The sequence below is a fragment of the Mustela nivalis genome (assembly GCF_964662115.1).
Source record: "Mustela nivalis genome assembly, chromosome: 11".
In the NCBI taxonomy this organism is placed as follows: domain Eukaryota; kingdom Metazoa; phylum Chordata; class Mammalia; order Carnivora; family Mustelidae; genus Mustela; species Mustela nivalis.
Window position 1 is genome coordinate 52707443 of NC_139030.1, and position 27526 is coordinate 52734968.

The 27526-nt window shown below is 38.7% G+C and overlaps 1 protein-coding gene across 5 annotated transcripts in view; it reads left to right on the forward strand.

Annotated features, from left to right (window-relative positions):
* The first annotated feature begins 585 nt into the window (after positions 1 to 585).
* The window catches only part of GALNT3 (polypeptide N-acetylgalactosaminyltransferase 3), a 46079-nt gene continuing 19138 nt past the window's right edge, over positions 586 to 27526 (forward strand). The window contains exons 1-3 of one of the 5 annotated variants that reach the window (XM_082689465.1): positions 586 to 1362; positions 19909 to 19949; positions 22996 to 23616. In XM_082689465.1, the coding sequence (XP_082545591.1) occupies positions 23105 to 23616 (512 nt within the window). In that variant the 5' untranslated portion in view covers positions 586 to 1362; positions 19909 to 19949; positions 22996 to 23104. Of the gene's footprint in view, positions 1363 to 18385; positions 18404 to 19908; positions 19950 to 22995; positions 23617 to 27526 lie in introns of those variants that run through there. The other 4 variants (XM_082689466.1, XM_082689467.1, XM_082689468.1 and 1 more) reach the window with 4 other exon arrangements.

The window sequence follows — 27526 nt, forward strand, 5'->3', positions numbered from 1 at the left end:
GGAAAAACCTACCATCTTGTAATTAAGCATGCTGCTAAAACATTTTTGGCTATTTTTCTATTTATATTTCTATATACATTGAAGACAGAGCCAATTAGTGAATGAGTTTATAGGAAGGTATAAAGGTCATTTTAAAGTCCTGATTTTGGGTGTGTCAGTGTTTGTCATAACAGAAGGAAGGCCAAAAAATGGTTGTAAATATCATAAAAGGAAAAAATACTGTTGAAAAAAAAATCTGTCTTTAAAAACAGTGGCAAAACCCCTGTCTCCCTAGAGTCTGCATTGTCACCCTCCCAATGGATGGGGAGCTTTCAAGCAAATCTACAGTAGAAGGAAAACCTCTCCAGGAAGCCAGTGTCTTTCCAAACAAGGACAGCAGGTTTCTTTCTATTGTCGCTGCTTTCTCTCTCTTCTGGGAATTGGTTTCCCTTCCGATAGCAACCCAGGAAGGGGTGGTGCGCCCCAAGTTAGCAGGGCTCTGCCAAATACCAGAGGCTCTTCTTTGGAAGAGAGAGGCTCCTCCTTTGGACGTGAGGCGCCCCTACCAGAGCGCGCGCTTACAGAAACGGAAACCACTAGCTGTGCCGAAGTGAGTCAAGTGATGAAATCAAGACTAGTGCATGGGAAGGAAGCTCACCCAATAGCTCACGAACCTAACTGGTGACAGAAGCTGCTGAACCTTGCTCGAGGAAACCATACGAGCTAATAGTTGCAGCCGTCATGAGGTGGTTCTCGGGGGCACTGGGCCCCCCAGTCTCCGGGCAGCGCACTCCTTCATTTTGGAGAACCGCAGAGAAAGGCAGAAGTGTGTGAAGGAAATACAGACTTCTGGTTCTCCAAGGACCCAGACGGAGTTCTGGTTACAAGGCGACCACTGCCACCAGGTCAGTGCAGGACTCCTCAAATGTAGACGGGCGAAGGCGCGCCTCGCTTGGAAAACCAGCCTCCCTGTCCCCGGAGACAGAAGGGGCGCGGCGGCTGTGCTCCGCCGGGACGGCGCCCCTACCCTGCGCGCGGCGCGCTCGGTCCTCACCTGGAGCGCTCAGGTAGGGCTTGGGCGGGGCAGGAGGCTGGCGCGCAGGCGCGGGACGGGGGCCTCGCCCCTGCCGACGTCGCAGGCTGGAGCTCACCTGGGAGACTCCGAGAGGAAGCGGAGCCTCGGTTCGGCCTCTCCTGGCAACGCAGGAGGCCCAGCGGGAAGGCAGGAGGCGGCGGCGGCGGAGGAGGAGCTGGACTGAGCGGCAACTGTAGCGACAGCAACCAGAAGCGCCGCCGCCGCCACCACCTGCACCTGGCTCCCGGCCCAAGTCCAGCGCCCGCCCGGCGGCTGCTTCCCGCCGTCCTGCCGTGCCCACCCGCCAGGTAAGCGGGCGGGCCGGCGCTCGGACCAGGGGGAGGGAGGCCGGTAGACCCTGGGCAGCGTCGGAGGAGGCGGAAGGACGGACTCCAAGGTTCACGGGGTGGGGAGAGGGGTACGGTCCCAGCGGCCGGTTGGAGTTGGTCTCGAGAGCAGTGTTTCAGTTGCCCCTCCCGAGACGCCGAGAGGGGCGCCCGAGGCCGGGGCGGGTGGCGCTCCGGGGGTAGCCCTGTGCCCCTGGCAGTCTCTATAGGGAGGCCCCCGAGGAGCCGGACCCAGTCAGAAGTCCCGGTGGTCCGCAGCTTGACCCCGGGAGACTCTCAGAGTGGGGGTCTCAGGGGCAGGGTAGGCGCGAGACGGCCGCGTTTCCACGCGTGCTAACAGGTTGCTGGTCTCCTCTCGTTCCTGTGCCGGGGCGGCCGGGGGGGGCCTGGGTGGGGGGGCAAGTCCGCGACGGGAAAGGGCATGGCTTTGCCAGGCAACTTTCCCAGCCGGACCCCAGACAGTCCTAGGCTGGAAACCGCGGCCGCCTGAGCCATTTAAATGGTTTCCGAGTGGTTTGGAAAGCGCTCTGTGGTCGGGACGCGCACATCCCTCTCTCTCTCTGTCTCCCTCTCCTTTCTGGTCTCTACACTTTTCCGGGTGCACTCCCTAAACCAGAGCTGCGCCCACTTTCCGGTTTGATCGAGAAGAGTTATTTTCTTCGTGGCAGGAAGAAATCCAACTGCCACTCACCAACCGCACACCATCTCGTTAAAGGACCTGTTGACTTAACCACCCGTATATCGCGGCTCTGGTTTGCCCGTGGCATATGACTCAAAGGTTCAGAAAAACTTTTGTTTCGGGATCCTGCCACGACTGAACCGGGGTGTGCCAGGCCCAAATTCCTTTCCTGCCCAATTAGGCTTCTGAAGCTTAAGAAATGAAGATGAAACTGGTCCCTACCTTAGCCTTTTATTTCCTTCTCTCTCAAAACTCATCAGAAACACTTCAAATTCATTCAAATAACTATTTCTGTTTTTAGAACCCCATAGAGTTGACTATTTTTCTGATTTTTAGAAAAATGTTATTAAGCCAATGTAACTTGCTATAAAGTTATACTACATAATGAAAACATTTACATTCAAATTCTGTTGTTAAAAGATAAGAAAGTTGCTGTATTTTCATTTGAGAATTTCTGGTTGTAAGAACATATGTTGTTTCTTTTACTGTATACATTTTCTTTGAGTCTGTGGCTAAAAGACATGAGGTTAAAGTCATACCCTACAATTAGAGTTTCTTTAAATTTAACTTTTGCTTTTAATACCCGAAGTTTAGCATACATATTAGTTTAAACATTCTGACAGTTTATTTGTACCAAGCATCTTTCTTTTTATATTGCTTTAACTACAGCATTTTACATAAAGATTTCTAATAATAAATGGCAAGTCTATTGCCTACATTTGTTTACTGCTATATTTGCTCATTTAAAAAAATATTTTAAATTGCACATTTAACAAAATGTCTTAGGCAAATCCTATAGCTTATTATTGTTTTTATTAAATGTTTTGTTTAAATTCAACTTAATGAACATATATGGTATTATTAGTTTCAGAGGTACAGTTCAGTGATTCATCAGTCTTATATAACACCCAGTGCTCATCACATCACGTGCCCTCCTTAATGCCCATCACCCAGTTACCCCACCCCCACCCCTCCAGCAACCCTCAGTTTGTTTTCCATAGTTAAGAAAAAACTTATGGTTTGCCTCCCTCTCTTGTTGTTTTTGTTTTATTTATTTATTTTTTTAATGTGCAATAAAAGGTAAAAAGTCAACCACACAAACAGGGTGTAATTATTTTTTTAACATTTTTAAAAAAGATTTTATTTATTTTTTGACAGAGAGAGACACAGTGTGAGAGAACACAAGCAGAGGGAGTGGGAGAGGGAGAAGCAGGCTTCCCCCTGAGAAGCCAGTGTGGGGCTGGAATCCAGGACCCCAGGATCATGACCTGAGCCAAAGGCAGACACTTAATGACTGAGCCACCCAGGCGCCCCAAATATTAATGATATTTTCCACCAGTGCTTTCTGCTTTTGTCAAAAGAGCCTATCTGGCCCTCCTAATCTTATCTCCATTCAGAGAAATACATACGTTAAATACTATTTGATAATTGGAGGTAGGCTTTGTTCCTCGAGCTTAGGATATTAATTTAAACTTCATGGATTATTGAACCAGATGTTATTACACTATCTTTACTCTTAAGGGAGAAATGTAACATGTTTACTTATATTAGAGTAACAGTGTGCCTCTGTTAAACTATCTGTAAAATAGAAAAAAAAAAAAAAAAAACTTCCCTAGATTAAGTTAGTGAGGCCTTAAGTCAGGAATCTCCTCCTGTCCTAGTATTATCAAGATCCCCTTATCACTTTGGATACTCAGTGAGTCCAATCAGTTGGTGCCAAACCAAGGCTGAGAGAGAGATTCTAACGGCAGTTCAGCCAGCAAGTTAGCAGTAGACATGGCATTATTATTCCAGAGACTTGACTCAAGGCCTGTGTTATTCTTTGACCACCCTTAATCCCACTTATCATAAGGCATTTATCTTTTTGTCTTTCATACAGTTTGTAAGACCTTTATGGGTACAGAATAGTCCATTGTTCTTTGTCCAGCTCTAATTTAACTTAACTTGTCCAGATGATGCCTGACTCTAGGGAGAATGAGTGAAGATGTCATTCTTCTCTTACTGTGGACCACATGTGTATTGAAGATGCCATGTGGATTAAGATGTTTAATCCTTCCTTGGTATTTCAGAGCCACAGTTAATTTTTGAGTCAACACGGACAACATAATTTAGTCTTCTGATCTTTTATTATATTGGCTTAAAATATATTTTATAAGGCAGCAACCCAGGGTCATCCCTCCATTGGCAACACTCTAGATTTTTGACTGGCAAGCACACTTCAACATTAGTATTTTTAAAACTTCTTTTTGGACTGCAATCCTCATTAAGAAACTGCTTCAGTGTAGTGTGTGTGTGTGTGTGTGTGTAACAAGGCTTACAAAACAATATTTAGCCACACAATGTTGATTTTCTCTATTATTTTAAAAAATTCTGGTCTCAACACACTGGATTGATTTTTTATGACCACAAATGGGCTGGAACCTACATTGCAAATTACAGCATTCTATTGAATTGGAATTTTGAAGGCTGATTTTTCTATTAGCATACTGCATCATGTACATACACATATTTGAAAGAAAGAAAACCAAGCTGTACATTTTTAAAAATATAAAATTATAATCCTCATTAAACATTTAGGGCTGGAGACTCTAGGACCTGATGCTAGACTAAATCTCTCAAACATAGGAACTGCATGAAACTTCACTGTACGTTAGCACATTTTAAATGGATCCTTCAACCTCATGTAGTATGTTTGGACAGGGAAAACTGGAAGGATTTTTCTCAGGGGATTTTTTTTTTTTTAAGATTTTATTTATTAATTTGACAGACAGAGATCACAAGTAGGCAGAGAAGCAGGCAGAGAGAGAGGGAGAAGCTGGCTCCCTGCTGAGCAGAGAGCCCGATGCGGGGCTCGATCCCAGGACCCTGGGATCATGACCTGAGCCGAAGGCAGAGGCTTTAACCCACCGAGCCACCCAGGCGCCCCTCTCAGGGGATTTTGATGGTAACAATTATCAAGTGAAAGTTTGAGAGAAAAATAATTCTTTCCAGCTCTGTTCTAAGTCCTAAATTTTATAGCATATTAATAGTGCTTAGATGGGATGTTAAAAAAAATTATTTGAGTAAACATAAGCCAGTTTATTGTTGGTTTGTAGTCTGTTAACATTTTATATATTTTTTTTCTTTTACTGTGAAACAGATATAAGAGACAAATTCTAGAAATCAGACTCCTAGCCCCTAAAAAAGACTAGACTGGGAGATTGAGAGTTTGGTTGAGATCCCTAAGTGACCTGTAGGGATATAGACTTGGAAACTCTGATGGGATGATTGAGCCTTCCATAGAAGCTTTTAATTTTCACTCCTGATAGAAGGAATTTTTTTCCAAAAGAGAATTAGTATATTTAATATTTTGCAAGTGATCAATGCCCAGATCATCTTGAGGACATATTCAGTTCTCTGGTTCATAAAATGTAGAAATGCATTTATTCTGAGAGATCTTTTATGACTAGAAAATCTGATTGAGAAGGATGTATTATCAATCACCTAATTATGCATCTAGTTAATATCAGAATAATTCATTTTCTGTAATTTGAGTAATTTTAACATAATTAATGTACTGCTAATAGCAACATTGAACTCAAACCAATGCCAGCAATGGCAAGAGCCTCAAATGCATTAATTTATGTGGTAAAGCAGAGACAGGTAGGACTCTGAATTGTAGGTCATTAGTGACTATTGACAGATGAAGTTTCCTCGAGTCATTCTCTGAGTTGGGCTCATATTTTTGCCACCAAATAGAGAATATTTCCCCTATAGTACATTTTCCCTATAATTGTTTTAGTTTTTTTCTTTTTTCTTTTTTTTTAAATCTTTATTTACTTATAATTGTTTTAGTTTTAAACTGTCCCAACCAGTTTGTTCATCTATCCCATTGCCCACAGGACATTTTTAAGATGTCATAATTGTTTGAGATTATACATGAGTAAACCAGAACCTTCATCCCATCAAAGACGAAAACAAAAACAACCTATTTTACTTCCTATATTTTATTTATAGGTGTTACTACTTTTAGCATTTCATAGCCACAATTCCAAACTCCCCCCCTCCGAAAAAAAATCCCTGAAAACCAAAATGTTTTGGTAACTCATTTATCAGCAAAACTTGAACTCAATTTGCTACGAAAACTAAATGCACTGTCAGGAAGCTATTTACCATCTATTCCACTTGGTGGAATGTGTCTTGCTACAGATACACTGCTATATTTGATTACATGGTGCTGTTCCGGGCACTGCTGGGGGTACACTGTTATATTGGGTATGTAAACCATATCTCCTTTCTTTTTTTTTTTTTTTTTTTTAAAGATTTTTTTTATTTATTTATTTGACAGAGAGAAATCACAAGTAGGTAGAGAGGCAGGCAGAGAGAGAGAGGAGGAAGCAGGCTCCCTGCCGAGCAGAGAGCCCGATGCGGGACTCGATCCCAGGACCCTGAGATCATGACCTGAGCCGAAGGCAGCGGCTTAACCACTGAGCCACCCAGGCGCCCCCATATCTCCTTTCTAACATCCAAAATATTCTGATTTTTTTCAAAATATTCTGAGTTTTTTTTTTTTTTAATGATAGGACTTTTTAAAAAAGATTTTATTTATAAAATATCTCATTTGATAGAGATCACAAATAGGCCAAGAGGCAAGTGGTGGGGTGGGCAGCAGGCTCCCTGCTGAGCAGAGTGCCCGGTGCGGGAGCTCGATCCCAGGATTCGGGGATCATGACCGGAGCCGAAGGCAGAAGCTTTAGCACTGAGCCACCCAGGTGCCCCAATATTCTGAGTTTTAAAATGTATTTGGCTCCAGGGATTTTTGGAGAATGGCTTATGGATCTATACCACTATCCAACTGTCATGGCAGAAATTCAGAGGTCATTTTTTTATTCTTTTTTTTTTTTTTTAACTTCCACAACTATCAGATCACTGAATCTGTTAACATTTTCTGCCTTTCCTTCCCCCACAAACTCTGCTCTAGTTCAGGGTCTTATCAACTCTTAACTGGGGTACCATAGCCACCTGCTACCTACTATCTTAGCAGATGGCATTAAGCTCAAATCCATCCTCAGCAGAACCCCTCAGCTAATGATCTCTAAAAATGTAAACCTGAATTTCTTTTTCCTCTACTTAAATCTTTTTTTTTTAAGATTTTATTTATTTATTTGATGGAGAGAGCGAGATCACAAGTAGGCAGAGAGGCAGGCGGGGGGTGGGAGGTGGAGAGCAGGCTCCCCGCTGAGCAGAGAGCCCGATTCGGGGGGCTCGATCCCAGGACTCTCGATCCCAGGAACCCGAGATCATGACCTGAGCTGAAGGCAGAGGCTTAACCCATTGAGCCACCCAGGTACCCCGAATCTTTTAATAACTTATCATTGCTCAGGATAGAACTCATGGCCCTTAAAATGGTCCCACAAAATCTGACCCTTGCTTAACTCTGGATCTGTCCTTTGTAAACCAAAATTTTGTATTCCAACAACAGATTTCATTGTTTTTTCCTGTGTGCTTTTCTCTTGTTAATCACCCCTTCTGAGATACCTTCCTTTTATCTTTACCTCTATAACTCTGATTCTTAAGACTCAGTTCTCACGTCACTTAGGAAATTGTACCACCCTTCCCCCACACACACACCTCAACATACACCTGAGCTGGGGATGAGATGTCCTATGCATAATTCTGCCATGCATTTTACATATATGATTTAATATAGTCTGCTTTTGTGCCTGTACACACACACACATACATACACAACACCTTTAGATATTCGCAAAGCATGGAATATTTCTCTTTCCTCTAAGCCTATTGTGAAGTAAAAATATTAGGGGAAGGGTGCCTGGGTAGCTCAGTGGGTCAAGCCTCTGCCTTTGGCTCAGGTCATGATCCCAGGGTTCTGGGATCGAGCCCCTCATTGGGGGGGGTGTCTCTGCTCAGCAGGGAACCTGCTCCCCCCCAGGCCCCCACTGCCTGCCTCTCTGCCTACTTGTGATCTCTCTCTCTGTTAAATAAATAAAATCTTTAAATATATATATATATGTTCAGGTAAAAGTGACCCAGGGAGGGGAGTGACATCGGGCAAGCAGGATATTTGCTTTTTTATGGGCAACAACCACAGCAATTGAGTTAGGAAACTTGTTTCATGTACTTAGTCTATTGAATTTAGATTGCTGTTACTTCCATCTTATTCTTTTGAATTCAATATTATTTTTGTGCCTTTTGGTTTTGTTCCAAGACCTGGGTTTTACCATTTAGAAGTGAAGAGTTAACTTTGTGATTGGAATGTCTTATCGTTTTTGTTTATGAATGTTTTACAACTAAGAATATTGCTACTGGTGAGGAGTTAAAGGGGGCAGCTTTTACTTAAATCATAATCATACTAGACCAGAAAAAAAAAAAAAAGCTCTCTGTCAGTTTTACCTCTTATGTAAATACTTTTCAGATCTCTCTTCTTTTCTCCATTCCTGTTTCCTGTCACTACCATCATCTCTTGCCTGGATTTTTACAAATGGCCTCCCTATTGATTATCTGAATTCTTCCTGATTGGTTCCCCATGCTATACCCAGAGAGAGCTTTTCAAAACATTCAAAACTGCTTAAAGCCCTTCATTTCCTTAGGATAAGGCAAATTCCTTGACTCAGCCTAAAGGCCTGGCACAATTTTACTCCTGTGTAGTACGCACACTTCTGCCATGTTACTCTCTGTTCTGGCTCTGCTCGCCTTTTTTTATTACCATGTTCCTCCTGCCTTTGTCTTTTCTTCGAGTGTCACTGTCCCTTCCTGGGACTCTCTTCTCTCCTCTTTTGGCCTATCTAGCTAAAACTCATCTTCAGATTTCAGTTTGAGCTCCCCCTTTCCAACACTAAGAATTTTTCACCAGTCTTCCCCCGTCACCCTCACCCCTAGCTGCAGATTAAAGTGAAGACTGTAGGCTCAAGAAATAAAGTCCAACTTAATACCTGGGAGTGTTAACTTTGTGAGTTTTCTCACAAAGGGAGCAGACTTTAATACGTGGTTCATGTTTTTAAAATTAGAATTTAGTTGTTAATGTCTTTATATTTTTTTTATTAAGTAACCAAAGTTAGTATCTGTTGTCTTAATAAGTTTTAGTCCTTATTTGCCATTTTACTATTGAGCACTTATGTGCCAGGCATATTTTAAGCAATTTACATGAATTAAACATTTAATCTTCAAAGCCACTTAATGAGGTACATGCTGTTTTTCTCCCTATTTTAGAGACAAGAAAATTGAGAGATTAAGTAATTTGCCTCTGTCTACAAGGCCAGTGAAATGTCAGAGCGAGTATTCAAATCCAAGCTGTCTGATTCCAAATCCTGTACTTGTATCCTACTTATATGTAAATAAAATTAGAAAGAATTATTAAAAGGCTTACAACAGCAACAGCAACAAAAATTCAGTCAACTCTTTTTTTTTTTTTTATTTAACTTATTGTGGGGATAAAAATGATGCTTTAGTGTGCAGAGTTACAGGTTATCATTCTACTAGCATACTAACGTATCTGTGGGATCCCCAGGATCCCAGTGTTGGGCTCCCTGCTTAGTGGGGAGCTCAGTGGCTTCTCCCTTTCCCTCTGCTTTGCCCCCTCCCCTCCTGCTCTCTCAGTCACTCTCTCAAATAAATAAATCTTCTAAAAAAATTAAGAAAAGAAAATTTAAAAAAATCCAGTCAGCTCTCATCTTCCCCAGTCCTGCTGCCTCCAGGTAACAACTTTAAACTCTTTTAGGTGTTTCTTCCAGTATTTGCCTTTTGCAATAATATGCATATACTGCTATTTCTTAATTTATCAATATTTTATATTATCTATTGACTTCCCATTAAAATAGGTAAATATCTAGCTCTTTAACACATGTAACCCTTGCTCTCCCTTCTTCCATCTCACAATATAATTCTCACATTTTTGTTGCCACTTTAATATTTTCTTATGGTTATTATGTACATTTTGTTTGCTAATTAATTACATGAGTATATTGTGAGTCTGAGTAAAATTTTTTTAATCATGGCGTTAATAATCAATTTAAGAAAAAGATAGCTTGGTTTTTCCACATATCAATTTCTATTTCTCTATACTCCCACATCATCTCAGTATGATTTTTCTACATAATCACACCAATTTATTGGTTTCTTCTGACGCTCTCTATCCTCTTGTTCGAATTTGGACTATTGCTTTCTAGACCTGTTCCACAGCAGTTGTTTGGGATTTCTCTTTACTGACATTTTTTTTTTTTTTAAGAATTTATTTATTTGACAGAGAGTGAGAGAAGGAGAGAGAGCACAAGTTGGGGGAGCAGCAGAGGGAGAGGGGGAAGCAGGCTCCCTGCTGAGCAGGGATCCCAATGTGGGACTCGATCCTAGGATCCTGAGATCATGACCTGAGCCGAAGGCAGAGGCTTAACCCACTGAGCCACCCAGGTGCCCCTCTTTACTGACATTTCTGATGGAGTCCCTATTTCTTATATATGGGTGAATTTGTTGTTTATTTACTTTTTCATATGGATGGAATACATTCCCCAGTAACTTCTTGAGAAATGATGAATGGAATTAAGAAATTTGAGATATTATATGTCAGAAAATCTTTATTCTACCTTCAATTTTTTTCCAGCTTATTTTTTAAGTAGTTACTCTATTGAGATGGTCCAAAATTAAAAAAAAATATAAGGTGTATATGATAAGTCTTCCTTTCGCTGTTGCCCTCTGACACCTGGTTTTCCTCCCTGTGAGCAAACAATGCTTTCTTTATATATATGTGCATATATATAATATATATAAATTGCATACATAAAAATGTAAATTAATCTTTTTTTAATTTAACTTATTGTGGAGATGCCCTCATATCAGCATATAAAGTACCTTTTTTTTTAATTGTTTTTTTTTTTTATTTGACAGAGATCACAAATAGGCAGAGAGGCAGTCAGAGAGAGAGAAAGAGAAAGAGGGGGGATGAGGAGGAGGAAGCAGGCTCCCTGCTGAGCAGAGAGCCTGATGTGGGACTCGATCCCGGGATCCTGGGATCATGACCTGAGCCGAAGGCAGAGGCTTAACCCACTGAGCCACCCAGGTGCTCCGCCTTTTTTGTTTTTAACCTGGCATAATATTCCATCATATGAACCTATCATGATTTATTTATCTATTGCAATTTATTCTTCTAATTGGTAAAGTTGTCAGTTCCAGCATTTTGATGTTGGATACTAGCACATTAGCATATCTGTGGGGTAAATTTCTAGACGTTATCCTTACACCTGATTGATACATTGATGGAGGCAAGTAGTATGAGATGTTGAACGTTTGGAGTCAGATAGGTAAAAGAACACTTGATACTAAATACCTGGTGGCATGGTGGGTCCTTCCGGGGACTGTTAATAGTGCAGAGAGGGCTTCTGTTGCAAATTATTATTTTCTTTGTTTTATTTGAGCTTTTTGACCATGACCTTTGTTCTTTCAGATATGACCCATCATTTTGAACTTGTTAAGACTTGTTGCTATCATTACCTCAGTCTCCTCCTCATACTCATTACCCTTTGTCATTACCTCTTTTAGCGTTTGTGGCCTCTTGCCCTGTTATTTTAGCTCCAGGTCTTCCTCTGCAGATAATCTAGAACAGAGAACACACGAGTGAAGCACCCATCTTCACATACTTCATTATTAACGACCTTCTGAGGCTTCACATTGACTCATTTGCTGAAGTCAGCTAACCCTAACTTCCAGATATCGTATCAAGACTCCACACCCCTCCTATTCAATCTCTCACATGGATTACTTTTAATAGTCTCCTAACCACCTTCAGTCTTCTTACTGGCATGCCTCCCTCTTCCCCCAAAATCCAAATTCAGCACAGCTTTGAGAATAACCATTTTAAATTTCAGTTGTGGAATTAGGTCATCACCTTACTTGAAATCCCTCAGTGCCTCTCCCCTTTGCCTAAAGAATTAAGTACAAATCCCACAGAATTAGGTACCCCTCTCTTCCCTATATGGAGCTTGGCATTCAGCATTCTTATTGGCCTCACTATGTAATTGTCTGTGCATGGTTCGAAGGAAAATTATTCTGTCTGAGGTCGGCTTTTGAGAAAAGAAAGTTTAGTCTGGCACTGGCTTATTTCCATCTGAAACATGTTTTAGTAAGACTTTTTCATTCTTTCCCTATGAGGGGTGGGTAATGTAGGAATTTCAGATGGTGACTAGATAAGTGGAGTGATATTATATGTTTTAGAATAGGTACAAAATCACCTGATCTCAAAGGCAGACATTGCTTTTATGCCTATTTTTTACATGATGTTATGGATTTATGAAGGACTATTTGGTTCTTTTACATCTGGGGATGTGAAAGTTAATGGAGACTAGGTAAATATAGGGAAATATGTAAATTTCAGGTTGAAGCCTTTTTGGATTTCTAGACCAGGAGTTGGCAAACTACAGCCTTTGAGCCAAATTTTATCCGCCACCTGTTTTTATAAACAAAATTTTATTGGAACTAGCTGTGCCCATTCATGTGTGTATTGTGTATGATTGCTTTTGCAAAACAAAAATAGAGTTGAGTAGTTGTAATAGAGACCACCCAGTCCACCAAGTAAAACACATTTACTGGGGCGCCTGGGTGGCTCAGTGGGTTAAGCCGCTGCCTTCGGCTCAGGTCATGATCTCAGGGTCCTGGGATCGAGTCCCGCATCGGGCTCTCTGCTCAGCAGGGAGCCTGCTTCCTCCTCTCTCTCTCTGCCTGCCTCTCTGCATACTTGTGATCTCTCTCTGTCAAATAAATAAATAAAATCTTTAAAAAAAAAACAAAAACAAAAACACATTTACTGTTTAGGCCTTTGTGGAAAGCTTGCGGACACTTTTTCTAGAGGGATAGAACCTGAGGTGAAGGATGAGGACCCACGGAGTTGTAGATAAGCTTGTAGAAAGTGAGTGCTAAGTGACAACCATCGAGCAGCAAGCAGTCTCACTCACTTGCTCCTGCATTTCTCTCTCCCTTGGAATTCCGAGGCCTCGAAAGGGAGAATGAGTAGATAGAAATTGTCTACTACTTGTGAGTTTTGGGACTCCTTCAAAAAATGAATGTTCAATGAACTTATTGTGTGGAACCTGCATCCCCATCCTCTGGGTTCCATGACAAGGCTCAGTACACTCTCCCTTTGCTAACATAGGAGAAAAACATAAGTGAGGAAAGTGCCTGCATTAATGGAAAAAAAAAATCTGTGGTTGTTCTCCTTTGTAGGCCATTAAGATTGGCTCCCTGGTTTCAGTGGAGATGGTGGGATACCATAGTAGCAGAAGACAAGTAGCATTTATTTAATCACCAAAGACAAAGTAGGGGTATATACAATAATGGAAATCAGGGACAGAGATGTAATCAGAAGGCATTTGTTTTTTTGCAAATGGGTATCACCACAGTATCACCTTGTGTATAAAGCAGAAAAAACTCTAGACGTGGTGGCAGAAACATTGACCTTAGTTGCCACAGTTGAGCTTCATTACCTCTCACCCGATAAGTGTCATCACCAAATGTAAGTCGGTTCTCAGGCTCAGAGCCCTTCAGTTGAATTTGAGGCCTAGTCTTGAGGAAGTCTCCACAACTGCTTCAAGCATACAACACAGATCTTCCTCAAAAGCCTTCTCCAGATGGACCTGTAGCCATGCTTTGGGGAGAAGAAAATACTCAGACCTTTCATACCAATTCCTAGGGAGCCAAAATACCATTTGTGGCCCTCTCATCATAATGGGGAATTACAGTAATTAGGTAATAGATGGAGTCTTCACTCAAGTCTGACTCATAGGGGGCTTAGCTGTCAGAGATCTACCCTGTGCCTATTTCCCCATTTCCTTAATGTATAATTGGGGTAGACATTCTGGATGACTGGCAGAGAATCCCTATATCGTTCTCTAAGTCATAGATTGAGGACCATTGTGATAGGAGAGCTAAGTGGAAGACCTTAGAACTTTTCCTCCTTCTAAGATAGTAAATCAGAAATAATACTGTTTCCCCAAGGGAATTGTTGAGATCAGGGCCACCATCAAAGCTTCAAAATGAGACTTGAGATATCTATCATATCTCATTTAACTCCCTTATTTGGCCTGTGCAGAAGTTGGATGAATCTTAGAGAATGAATGGACTATTGTAAACTTAATCATTGAATGATTCCAAGTGTGCCTGCTGTCCCAGATGTATTATCTTTACTTGATATAATCAACCCAGCCTCTGGCACTTGGTATGTAGCTATTGACTTGGTTAATTGATTTTTCTCCGTATCAATTTACAAGGGCCACCAAAGGCAATTGCCTTTTATCTAGCACAGCCAAGGCCAGGTCAGTTCTCCTGTCCTAGAAATCTCAATTATCCCAACAATCCACAAAATATCACTTTGATTTGCTATGTTGATAATATTATATTGATTGTATCTGATGAACAGGAAGTAGCAAGTACTTTAGATATCTTTGTGAAGTATATGAGAACCAGAGGATAATCAGACCCACAGAAATTCGGGAGCTCTTCAGTAACATTTTCTGGACATTGAGTTGTTACTATACTTAATCGACCTTTATTTTGGGAGGCAACGTTTTCTTTTCTCCTTCCCATTTTCTTTTCTTTTTTTTTTTTTTAACAAATTATTACATTGACGTTGTTAGAAATTAAGTTTATAATTTAGTCTTTAGGTAAAAATGTTTGGTGGGATTGTGACTGAATTTGAAAAGTAATTCATATTGTCACAGTAATGGGTACAGTGGCTGTTGGCACTCTGCATCTCATTTCGAGGTTTCCTCTGCACTTGTAAGGAGGATCCTTGCATCTTGTTCGGTGGAATATAGAGCTGTTTTGTAATTGTACAGGAGTTCGAATGTGTGAGAAAGTGTGTGCATATGGAAACTGAGTAGTCAAAAGGGTAGATTATGCTGTTATCAATTTATTGTCTCTCAGTTCCAAATTTATTCTCTTCTGCTCTACAGTAATGGGTGAGGGCCCTGTCGATATTTCTCCTTTGCTGACTGGCATTGATGGTAAGCCTTATCAATAGAGGGCACTGGAGGGACACTGAAAAGTAGAAGGTGTTTCCCTTCCTGGCTTCAGGGTGGCTTCCTGGTTAGGCTCTCTCTGGGCATACTTTTTCTCTACTTCTCAGCCTCCACATAGTTTTCTCTAGTGTTAAGTAATTGCATGGTGCATCTTTCTCTAGAGCTGGCACACCCCTGGCCTGTCCACTTTCTCCAGAGCTTGACTTGGGCAGTAATGTTGTACCCTGGGATCATAGACATCATGGACCTATTCCCTAGCCTAAGTCACTGATCCCGACACTCTCTGTTAGACCCCACACATGTGCACACTGGGGGTCCCACAAAACTGGGTATCTAGGGAGCCTGCTTCCCAAATTTTATTCCAGGACCAATTTGGCACCATATTGGCCCAGGCTATACATGAAAATGCACTAGACTGTAGGGGACAGCTTTTTAACTCCAGAGGCCATCCGCACCCAGAAGCCAACAGTTATCCTAAGCACATAGCAAGTTCCAGGGTTTGATACCTCCCTCTGAATGGCTTCTTCTGGAACTCCAGAGGGCAGATTTTTTGGACGAGTTTCACTAGTGAGACACATCTGTCGGTTTTCCACCATCAGGAAGCCAACACTGTGCTCTCTCAACAGAGATCTCTGGTTCTCAGTGCGGGTGAGGAGAGGGTTCTTTCTTGGGCCCTCATCTCAGCCTTGTGGATAGTGGTTGCCCCTTAGGTCTACTCCTATATTATTTAAAATTCTCTTTCACTCACTAACTCAATTCCCTGTTACTCCAGTCCTCTCTTAAAAATAGATAACTTACCTTTTTCAAATCACTATGTACTTTCTGTCTCCTTACTAATCTGAGGGCCATCTATTATGTTTACAAGGTAAATACACAGACAAACCTTTTAAAATGTAGTCCTTCTGTCCAGGGGAAGTACTAGGTAAGTGGGTAATCTGTAGGACCACTCAAATCACTCCTCAAAATTACTCTCTACTATGCCATAAATTATCAGTATATAGCTTTCATAGCTACCTCCAGAATCTGCCTCCTGCTGCAGATTCATTCACAGTAGCTGGAGAGTACGTGAGCTCCCCTTCACCATCATCCTGCCCTCTCCCGAAAGAGTATTATAATTCCATAATTACTTGTTTGCTCCAAGCTGTAAACGTAGAATTGGCTGGTCCAGAAATCAAGAGCCTTTCTATAACCTTTCACTTTCAAAGATAATATTGCTATGGAGATGCTTATCTGACCAGGTTTAGCTGAGAAGTTGGATGTTTGACCACACGCTTTTCTATATTAAAACCTGTGCCTCTAAGTTATTGGCAGTCGGCTCTGTCAGTAGGCTATTTGTCACATAACCTGCAGAGACGACTGTTCAGAAAGCCATCCTCTTCTATGACAATTACATGCAGTTAGCTGTCTGCTGGTGGCATTTTCCAGCCAGCCAGAGCAACTCTAGTCTTTAGCTGGGATCTTTGGGGTATTTCTGCCTCCTCCTCCTGGGAGGCAGCATGTAGCCATCTCAGTGCAATTTGCTTTGCGTCAGTGTTTGTCACCTGTCATACATGCACAAGTCACTTCCTGCTCAGAAGAACTGCAGACAAGGATGTGGACACAGACTTAAACATAATCAAAACTAACAAACCACGACAATAAGTCACCATGAAATTTGATTTTAACAATGAATACAAGCAGAATGACTTCCTGCCACTCCTCCCTTCCCTAACCAGCAGATGAGGGCACTTAATACAATTTCTGCCCAAGCACATAAGGTTTATTATTAGGGCAAGTTTTTTGTTGTTGTTGTTGTTTTTTAATTTGATTAGGAAATCTTGATGATAATGTGTGGCAATGATCCAATATGTATTAATTTTGCAATGGTATACTTTTTTTTTTAAGATTTTATTTATTCATTTGACAGACAGAGATCACAAGTAAGCAGAGAAGCAGGCAGAGAGAGGAATGGTATACTTTTCTTAATCTATAATCTATACTACATTATAGGTATAGAGCTTTGTAATTTTTTGGTCTTTTGTGATTACTCCTAACCCTTTATAATATGCTTTCATTCATGCGGTAGCAAGCAAGTTTCATATACCAATTAGGCTTTATGCCAGTTAAAGTCACCTGGAACCAGACCCCAAATCCCTGAGGATGTAAAAAAAAAAAAAAGTTTATTGTCAGGAATATAGGAACAAGAAATGGAAAGAAACACTTTCCTCTTCTTTTATTAAATGTTACTTTCATGTGCAGTTATGAAATGTTCTGTTTTCACTGCTTTAGGAGATTGCTTCAGTTGGAATTTTTAAATTAAACTAACAACTAATGTTTTTGCAATGTGTCCTTTCCACCTGGAAGGGACAACAGAGACTAAAGATGGATTTTATCTTGATCTTTTCATATTTGAATCTGTATTTAAACAACATCCTCAGGTGATTTATTATTATAGTAGAGTTTGAGAAACCATAGTCTACAGAACTGGTGGCCACAGCTTTGTAGTTATTTTAATTTGTGATATTTCAGTTCTTTCTGTTCAGAGAGAAAGATATTTTTACCCCTAAGAATAATCCATTGATTTTAACCCAGTATCCACAGAGAATCTGTTAGATTCATGCATATTGTTTTAGTCTTTTAAAATATCATTTTGTGGATATTTTTATTTATTATTAATGCCCTCTTATAATGTCTACATATAATATTAGGATATAGATTGATATTCTTTAAGACCAGAGGCCTCGGAATTTTACTTTTTTTTCTAATTTTAGACATTTATACTTTAGAATTTAGAAGGTCTTTGAATTTAAATTAATTTTTTTCTAGTTTTAAAAAATGATTTCATGGTATTCCTATCTCCTGTGAATCTGATGTTTTATAATTAGCAAATGACCATTTTAGATAGGTGTATTTAAAGGTTTAGAACATACAATAAGAACAAGAACTTCACCTACTAATCATTTCTATATCCTGAAATTGCTGTTATGCTGATTTTTGTTTTTTAATCTCTGAAACTTCTGAGTTTAATTGGAAGTTGATTCTAGGAGAAATTTATTTTGTTTCACTGGCTATTTTCACATAGGTCTTCAAATTTGCTAAGTAGTGAGATCTAGGAATATGATGTTATTCCCTGGAATGGGAATCAAGAATCCTGGTTTTCTTTAATTCATTTGTTTATTGTGTTTTATTGTTCAGAGTCTGATGGGAATAAAATATTTTTAAAATGATTTTACAGCACCATAATTTGCAATAAAACCCCAGTGCATCAATTATATCAGCATTAATCTCTAATAAGCCTTTTCAGGAAACTTTGGGTTATTCGTGCTTTGGATTTCATCTAATCTCTGTAAGTCAAAATAACTTTTGCTCATTTTATTTTTTTATTTTTTTAAAAAGACTTTATTTATTTACTTGAGAGAGAAAGAAAATGAAAGGAGAGAGCATGAAAAGGGAGAGGGTTAGAGGGAGAAGCAGACTCCCTGCTAAACAGGGAGCCCAATTTGGGACTCCATCCCAGGACTCCAGGAACATGACCTGAGCTGAAAGCAGTCACTTAACCAACTGAGCCACCAGGCACCCCACTCTTGCTCATTTTATATCAAGAATCTATTTTGAAAAACCTGTCCTTGGAATATTAGAAATTAATAGTGTGGTTGCCTTAGGATAGACATAGACCTTTCCTTTTCAGGTGCTAGTTTGATTTGCCCAAAGTCTTCTGACCTAGACCAGTGATTCTTAGCACCTGCTGCCCTTTAGAATTATCTAGAGAGCCTAAAATAACAACAAAAACAGGCCCTATGCCCTGTCCCTCGAACAATTAAATCAAACTCTCTAGAGGGGAAGCCTGAGACACTCTTTTTAAAGAGCTTTCTGGTACTGTGTACCCAGAGTTGAAGACCACTGATAGAGATGCTTGATGTAGAGTATAATTTTCATTAATGGAAGCCTAATAGTGCACATTAGCAACAAGGGGCAGAAAAGTCATATAAAAATTCCTGGGAGATTTATGTTGGAATCTTCAAGTGATCAGCAACGGATAAAAGTACATTTTTCCCTTCTGAAATAATCTGAAAAGAGGAAAGCATCCTGTTCCAACTTTAGTAGACTCTTGCTACTCAAAGGTCTCAATCTGTGAATCCTCCATTGTTAAAATCCACAGTCTTATTCTGAATCTTTATTTCTAAAAATATGCTCTGGAAACAGTTTTTTTTTTTTCTTCCCCTTTTTAACTCATTTGTCCAGAAAACCTTACCTGATATGAAGCTATTTGTAGTTCTTTCCTTAGGTTTTTCCCTTAGGTCCTTACATTTAGAGTATCAAAAATTTTTTGAGATCTATTTATTTATTTTAAAGAGAGAGCATGCGAGCAGGGTTGGGGCAGAGAGAGAGGGAGAGAGAGAATCCTCAAGCATGCTTCCTACCGCAAGCAGATCCTGACTCAGGCCTCTATCCCAAGACCCCAAGATCACAACCTGAGCTGAAATCAAAAGTCAGCTCCCTCACTGACTGAGCCACCTACGAGTCCCTAGAGAATCAATTTTTGACCCTTAAAGGTCTTATTTCAGATAACTTCAGTTAAAAGCTTAGTAATTTAGATCAAATTTGAACACAGCTGGGAGAATGCTACCATTCCACTTAAAAGAATGGTATTGGCCAGGCCCCTTAATCTGTTTGACTCTCCGTGCTTGTCAGTAAAATGGGAATGACTTCACAAGATTGTTGGAGGACTAAGTGAGAACCTGTGTAATGTTAAGTAAGGTATCAGGGACCTAATCAACATTTAACAAAAATGAGTTATTGTTTTATTATTTCTAATAATATATGAAATCCTGGTCCTTCTTCCTTTTCTAGTTAAACCTATACTGGGTATTCACTGTGTCACCAACATTCTGGTAAGTACCAGAGAAACAACCATGAAAAAGGGAGACACTGTTTGTGTCCTTCATGAGCTTTTCTTGACTCCCTCATTGGATACATCCTAAACTAAGACTGACTAATTGAGTGACTTCCTTAGATAGACAAACACACAATGATAGGGTTATTTGCCCTATTGGTGAAGAACTTCTCTAGTTTATAATTCATTCCTAAAAAAGAACTTTCTTCCAACTACCTCATTAATTCCATCCTTCTTTCTCATTCCTCACCCTACCCACAAATGTGATTTCTGCCATATGTTTTGGGAAAACCATCACTGTTACAGAAGTATCTAGTTATGTCATTTCCCTTACTGTATACTTTCTCTGCACCCTTTCCTGGTTTATGTGTTGTTGAAACATCTTAAAAAGAACAGCTCATTCCTTGTCTAATTCCTGATCTAGTTTACATCTGGTTGCTCAGGAGATCGAGTATCACTAGCAGCACTGCAGAAGGGGATTTTGGGCGTTGACTCAGGGATAGGAAGGAGGGTGAACGTAGGCTGATTTATATCTATTTATCAAACTGTAGTTAAAGGTGATCACGTAGTAATTCATAGGTGACAATTATCCTATGAAGCTTCAACTTTTGCCTGTTCTTACCTTCCTAGAATCTCTTAGAACAGGTTGTTGCCCTGTTAGTCTGAATGCACGCTAGGTCCTAAGCCCTAGATCTTGGAGGCAAGACTGTACGAGTCTAGTGGATTCTCTGCCAAGGTTTATTCCTGGTGTTGCATTAAAATCCACTGGACTAGGTCTAGTGCAGTTTACTTTTAAAGATGAACCAACTGTCAAAGAATTAACATCTCTAAAGGGTTAACTGCAAGTTGTAGAGTCTATATCCACTTGACATGGATACTTTATCTATTAACCTGTTTTCCCTGGACTGTCCTCTATTTTGTTTTTATAATCCCCTTGCTCTTTCTTTCCAGTTTATCCTTTTCCCACCTACCCCTTAAATGTAGCTATTTCTCTGGTCTCTTTACTGTATATACTGTAGGTGAACTCTTCTGTAACCCAAGACTGACTCCCACATTTTCTTCTCTAGCACAGAGTTTTTCTCCGATTTTCAGTCCTGTATATCTTTTTGCTCATGAGGACATAAATATGGTTATGAGTCTTCCTTAGAATCACCCATTTCCTTCCACTCAGAATAAAATTGGTGGATTCCCGTCTCACTTTGTGTGCTGGTTTTCAAGTGACATCCCAGTGTCCCCTCCTGCTATTTCCTCTCTGTGTCTTCCACTTGGACTGCCCATGTCTTGTCTTGCTTTTTATGTCTTTGCGTCAGTCACTCTCTTGCTCGCTTCTCTCTTGTCCATCTGCCTGAAAATTGCTTATCTTTTATGATACTGCTCACCAGTGTTATCTTTGGCAAAAATTCCCCAACATTTCTGTTTACCTCCCATATTGCTTTCATAGTCTTCCATCTTAGCACATGTCACACTGTTTTGTGGTTGCATGTTGGCATGCCACCTTTCATACTAATCTCTGCTCCTTGAGAGTAAGAATTATCTTTAATTTGGTAGCCAGAGTTTAGCACAACATTTGCTACATAAGAAATTACACAGCAACAATTGTGTGGTTCTGAAACTATTTACATAATGTCTTCAAGTAATGTAAAAAGCTTACCAGGTCATTTTAATTCTTACATGAGTCTCCTAAAGCAACAGAAACTCAGAAATGTTAAAATCTCATTTTTATGAGCAATATACATTATAATTATCTTTTGAAGCCAAAGTGTCTGTTCTATACATACATGCATACATACGTACATACATGTATCTTTCCAAATAGAAGCAGTATATAGAACTAAGTTCTGCCTATTTTATTTATTTAGCTTAAAATGTCTTACTAAAGGTGAGAGAATCCATCATAAAACTTGGCTTTTTAATTTTAATTTAGCAATATCTGTGGAAACTGAATAAAGTGTCAAATGTAGTTTTCACTTATTTAAATTAAATTTGACTTAAAATATCTAAAATATGTTTAGGATTTAGGGGAAAAGTCATTTTCCTTCCCGTTTGCCCTGCAAATTTGATTGAGTATCATGGTGCATAGTATGTAATTATATACTGAAACCCTTCCATATACCTTTTTTTTTAAAGATCATTGTAAAGAAAATCAGCTTTATCTGTGACTCAGGCTGTCATCAATGTTCTCTTTTTTCTTTTTCTTTCTTTCATTTCTGGTGGCCTATCTTAGAGTTTAATAAACATGTAGCTCTGTTCTTAGGGTCAACTGCAAGCAGTATTTTATTAAACCAGACATTGCTTTTGTAACTCAAAGTAAGGCAAATCTCTGTTGCCTGTTTAGAGTCATTTCAAGTAAAGCTTAGTGCCATCTTCTTTTTGCTGTTAGATTTTGTATTTGTGTGAGCTGTTGAAAATAGCTGTGGAATAACAATGAAATAGATGCTTTTAATTTTCTTTCTTGGTTCTGTCAGGATTCACAAGTATTATCAGGTGAACAAATTTGAGAACATGCCAGTTTCTGGGTTTTTGAAGTTGCTTTGTAATCTTAACTGATTCATTTGGAGCAGAGGTTCATAAGTTGCGGGCAAATTCCATAAAATCAAAGCCACTACTTTAGATGTAGGCCTAACACTACCTGTTTACTTTTGCTTTCTTGTGGATTTCCCCCTTTCTTTATAATCAATGCAGTGAAGTCCTTTGGCCCCTTGGTCATTGAGTTAAGATATCTTTTTAAAAATACTCTAAATTTGTTTATAAAAATAACTGTGTGCCTATCACATAATAGATATTAGCCACAGTTTACAAGGTATTTTCCCCCCACTGGAGAGAAATCCTAATATTTTATAAAGCCAGTAGATTATAGCTAATTATAGCAATGTGCTCTTCCAAAAATGTAATTTTCTTGAGGGCAAGATATCTTTGTATTTTTGTGAACCATAAGAATACATTGTTTATAGCTTATAATGTTTAGTTGTTGGTTGAATGAATGAATTGAGCTATGCTTTTAGGAATGAATAGCTGCTAATGCCATTTATCATTTCTGTTTATAGGTATTACCCTTTAATGAAATCTTCTTGCCAGCAAATCTATGATAAAAAATATAAGTTACAGAAGAAACTATAACTGTTATTTGTCAAGTGGCAAGCTTTTAATGTCAGAATGGCTCACATAAAGCGACTAGTTAAATTACATCTTAAAAGACATTATCATAAAAAATTCTGGAAGCTTGGTGCAGTAATTTTTTTCTTTATAATATTTTTGATTTTAATGCAAAGAGAAGTAAGTGTTCAATATTCCAAAGAGGAATCAAGGATGGAAAGAAATATAAACAAAAACAAGGTGTTTGATTTAATGTTAGAAGCTGTAAACAATATTAAAGATGCGATGCCAAAAATGCAAATAGGAGCACCTGTCAGGCAAAACATTGATGCTGGTGAGAGACCCTGTTTGCAAGGATATTACACAGCAGCAGAACTGAAACCGGTTCTTGACCGCCCACCTCAGGATTCCAATGCACCTGGTGCTTCTGGTAAAGCGTTCAAGACAACCAATTTAAGTGTTGAAGAACAGAAGGAAAAAGAACGTGGAGAAGCAAAACACTGTTTTAATGCTTTTGCAAGTGACAGGATTTCTTTACACCGAGATCTTGGACCAGACACTCGACCTCCTGAGTATGTTGAAGAATATTTGTTGTTTACTGTTTAAAATTGAGGTTTCAGGGGGAGAGGGATTAACTAAGGAATGTGCTTGTTTTTCAGCCACGCTGAGGCAAGATATCAGCAATTGCTGTTTAATTTGTCTAATTATGCTTTTTCTTATTATTGAGGTTGTCCATACCTATGCTCGATGAGGCACTGTAGATGTGAGAACTTGTTACCTTACAAACTGGAAAACTAAATTTTAGATCTGATTGCTGTAGAGCCACATAGAAATCCTCTATTCTTAAATGCTTTAGTTTTCTAATCTATTAAGTAGGGAATAGGGGGCAATTTTACAGGAAATGTGGGAGGCAGAGGAGCTGTTTCTTTTCCTCTGTGTATTGTTATGAAATAAATAGAAATGTTTAAAAAAATGCCAAGACTCTGGAGCTATTAGATAAGAATATTATATGAAGTAAGTCACAGACTTTGTGGCTACTTTCAGTATTGTAATTGTATTTCACAATGCCGTCTAACATTTTGTAACCTTTCTTTTGAGGAACAATATTGTTAAATTGCACATTCAATTATGTTTTTTTACTCTAGCGTTTTCTTGATTATCTTATGTATAGAGTTGTCTCCTTTTGCTTCAGAGAGACCAACACTACTTCCATGTTATCTCAAGTACACAGTATTTTTACTATGGTTTCCCTCCAGATCCTACTATGTTCTCCTTACTTATCTTTGAGGTAGTGTTCAAATTTTCTATTTGAATTCAAATAGGCTAAGATAAATTCTACCACTTTCAAATCATCTGTTGATTTGTTGAAAGTGTAAGGTAGACAAACTACAAGTGATGCCCGCACATTTGCTTTCTGGTTATGGTAGAATTATATTTGGAAGTGAACCTGAAGAAAAGAACTTTTATAGACTTAAGTCTATGGCTTCACTTATATTTTTCTAGATGTATGATCATGAATACCTGGTGAGAGACCCTCTCATTCTCACTATGAATCCCTCGATATTGAAGTTGTGTAGATTATACTTCTGTCTTTCTATTCTAACCTGTGTGATTCAAAGTTAAGGTGCTCATCATTTTTAAATCAATGTGTGAAGAAACAATGAATATCTATAAAATATTCTGCCTTTATAACGACACAGAATAGTTTCTTATGTTAATAGTTAAAATGCAGTATTGCATTTGATTTGGGGAGAGGTCTTAATGAAAAGCAATCCACATCACAAATTAAGAAGCACAATTTTTATTCTTTGATGTGACAATGTCAGCTCAAGATAAGTTTTTTCCGTTTGGGAGAAGGGGGTGGGATTATGGACATTGGGGAGGGTATGTGCTTTGGTGAGTGCTGTGAAGTGTGTAAACCTGGTGATTCACAGACCTGTACCCCTGGGGATAAAAATATATGTTTATAAAAAATAAAAAATAATAAAATCTTTAAAAAAATAAGATAAGTTTTTTCCCCCTCCGATAAAGCATGAGGAGCTACAATAATATTAATTAATGAAATCATTTTAAGTGAAAAACAACTAAGCACTCAAAACAACCTTTTTTGGGTAGAAACCGGATATCTAAAACTGTGAAGAACTGGTGAAGATTTAACACTTTCTTACTTTAAATTTAACCTATATAAGTAAGGAACAGATTTTCTGAAGAATTGCTGCTCTTTTCCATGCTCATTAGAAGTATAGATCCAGGGTCTCCCAAAGGCAGATGTTCCTGTAACTGATAATTTAAGCACCCATCTATATCCCAAATTTTCCGAATGGTTTGACTGGGAATATGCAGTCAGTTTGGCAAGTTATTTGATTTCACTACTTTAAATGACATTTGAAAAAATGTCTAAAGCATAAGTTTAACATGCTTTTTTAAATTGTTTTGGAGTAATTGGAGTTTATGAAATCATACTGTGAAATTTTATTATCACTTGCATTAATGGTATAACATGACACCTTTGCTTGATATTAATAGTTATCAGTTAAGCAGATAAATCCTAGCTTAAACTGAGGGGAAGCCTTGTAAGAGTAAAGTGATCATATTTTATGTGAATTTTTGTGAGGTTTTATATTTTAAATTTCAAAGCCTTTTTGTAATTCTCAATTAGTATATTGATTAGTCACATGACAAATAAATATAGGGGAATTTCTTTTTTAATCCCAAAACTCCCTTCCCAAAATGCTTATAAAACAATTAAGTCATAAGGGTGTTTTGGTTTTGTTTTGTTTTAAGGAAAATAGCATGGAGTTTTTAGTAATTTTTACTTTTACTTTATATTGGTTTGTAAACCTTTATGTCCTAAAAATATAAGCTTATATTTAGTCATTTGTTTCTGTGTAATTGTGAGTCAAGAGTAATTATGAATAGGTAGTTTGTGTTTGGACTTTATTTCTGATTGAGTTTATCCAAAATTCAATCTAAAATAAATCATTTGCTTTCATCTGTCAGTGAGGACGAATGTGGTTATTTGCTTCTGACTATGCATATTTATTTGAAATCATGAAAGCATGAGAGAGCAAAATCACTTTCACTTATAACCTTCCTCTCCTTTTCTTACTCAGCAGTGTTGACATACTCTGTTAATAACTTTATCTTCAATCTAACTCCTTTTTTTATCACTACAAATATTCCACCCTAAAGACCTCTTCTCAGAAAAGGATCTGAAACACATTCATATTGAGGTATGGCTGTGAGAGTGATTCGTGAGAGTTTATAGGATATCTCTCTCAGGGTGGCTTTCCCAGGCCTCTGGTATCACAGTGGGGGTTCTGGTTTCTCCATTGACCCTCACAGAGCATTTGAAGTGTGCTAGGCTCTTATCTCCATAAGTGAATGATTTACGTCCTTATCTTTGGGCTTGAACAGCACTGTTGGATTGTTCACACACTCTATTTGTTGTACCCTTTGTGCGGGAGGATTTTATACTCTGTTGTCTAAAGTTGTACAACCATTTATGATTTTTAAGTGAACTTAAAGATAGTTATTTTATTTATCTTTACCATAGACCACACATCTTTTGTGTCCCGGGGTCACTTTGTTTGGTTTTATAGTGGTCTGAAGCCCTCTGCTGCATGTTAAATCTTTTGATCTCACTTCCAACTCAGTAGGTGAGGGACTGTGGTCAGCTTCAGTCTCAAAGGCTGGAGACCATACAGAGCCGTCCACACCCAGTGGCTTCATATGAAGATTATTTTCTTTGAGGAAGACGTTATTATAAAAATGAATTCAAGATCAATTTGTAACTAATGTGTTTAACTAATGGTGGTAGTACCATTAATCAGTCAAAAACTATTTATGATCGCTCTCCTTGTGCCTATCAATGTTTCTTAAGACAACAGGATCACAGGATTTTTAACATGGACTTGGGATTTTTATTTAAAATTCTTAAGTTTAGTATTTTAAGATGCTAGATCTTAGTCAAGTAAACTATGGGCCGATCAGATTATTGGAGCAAAATCTTTAACACAGCATGGCATATGGTAGCAACTTAATAAGTCTTGCTGAATCATGAACATAGATTATATGGTAAGCCATTTTGTTCCCTTTTGGTTCAAGTATAGATTAAATTGATTTTAAAAACTTGAAAATTATTACATACTTAGGAAAATAAGAATCCCTGAAAAGATATATATTCATTTAATAAAGTTGCACTGTTTAAAAAATTGCAAGCAATGAGAAAAATGAATGATTTCTACAAGGAAGGAGAAAAACTTGGTTTTTATTTGACAATTACAAGTATTTGCTATTTTTACAGGTTGTCTCACTTGTAGGTTATTTTAATTTTTTATAAAATATTATTTGTGTTTTAGAATTATCTTGTTGAGAAAACTTACAACAGCATATTTTAATTTTTGACATGTTGTCTGTATCAGTGGATATGATCTCTGTGTAGAAAAATTTGTTGTGATCTATTTATATTTACATAACATT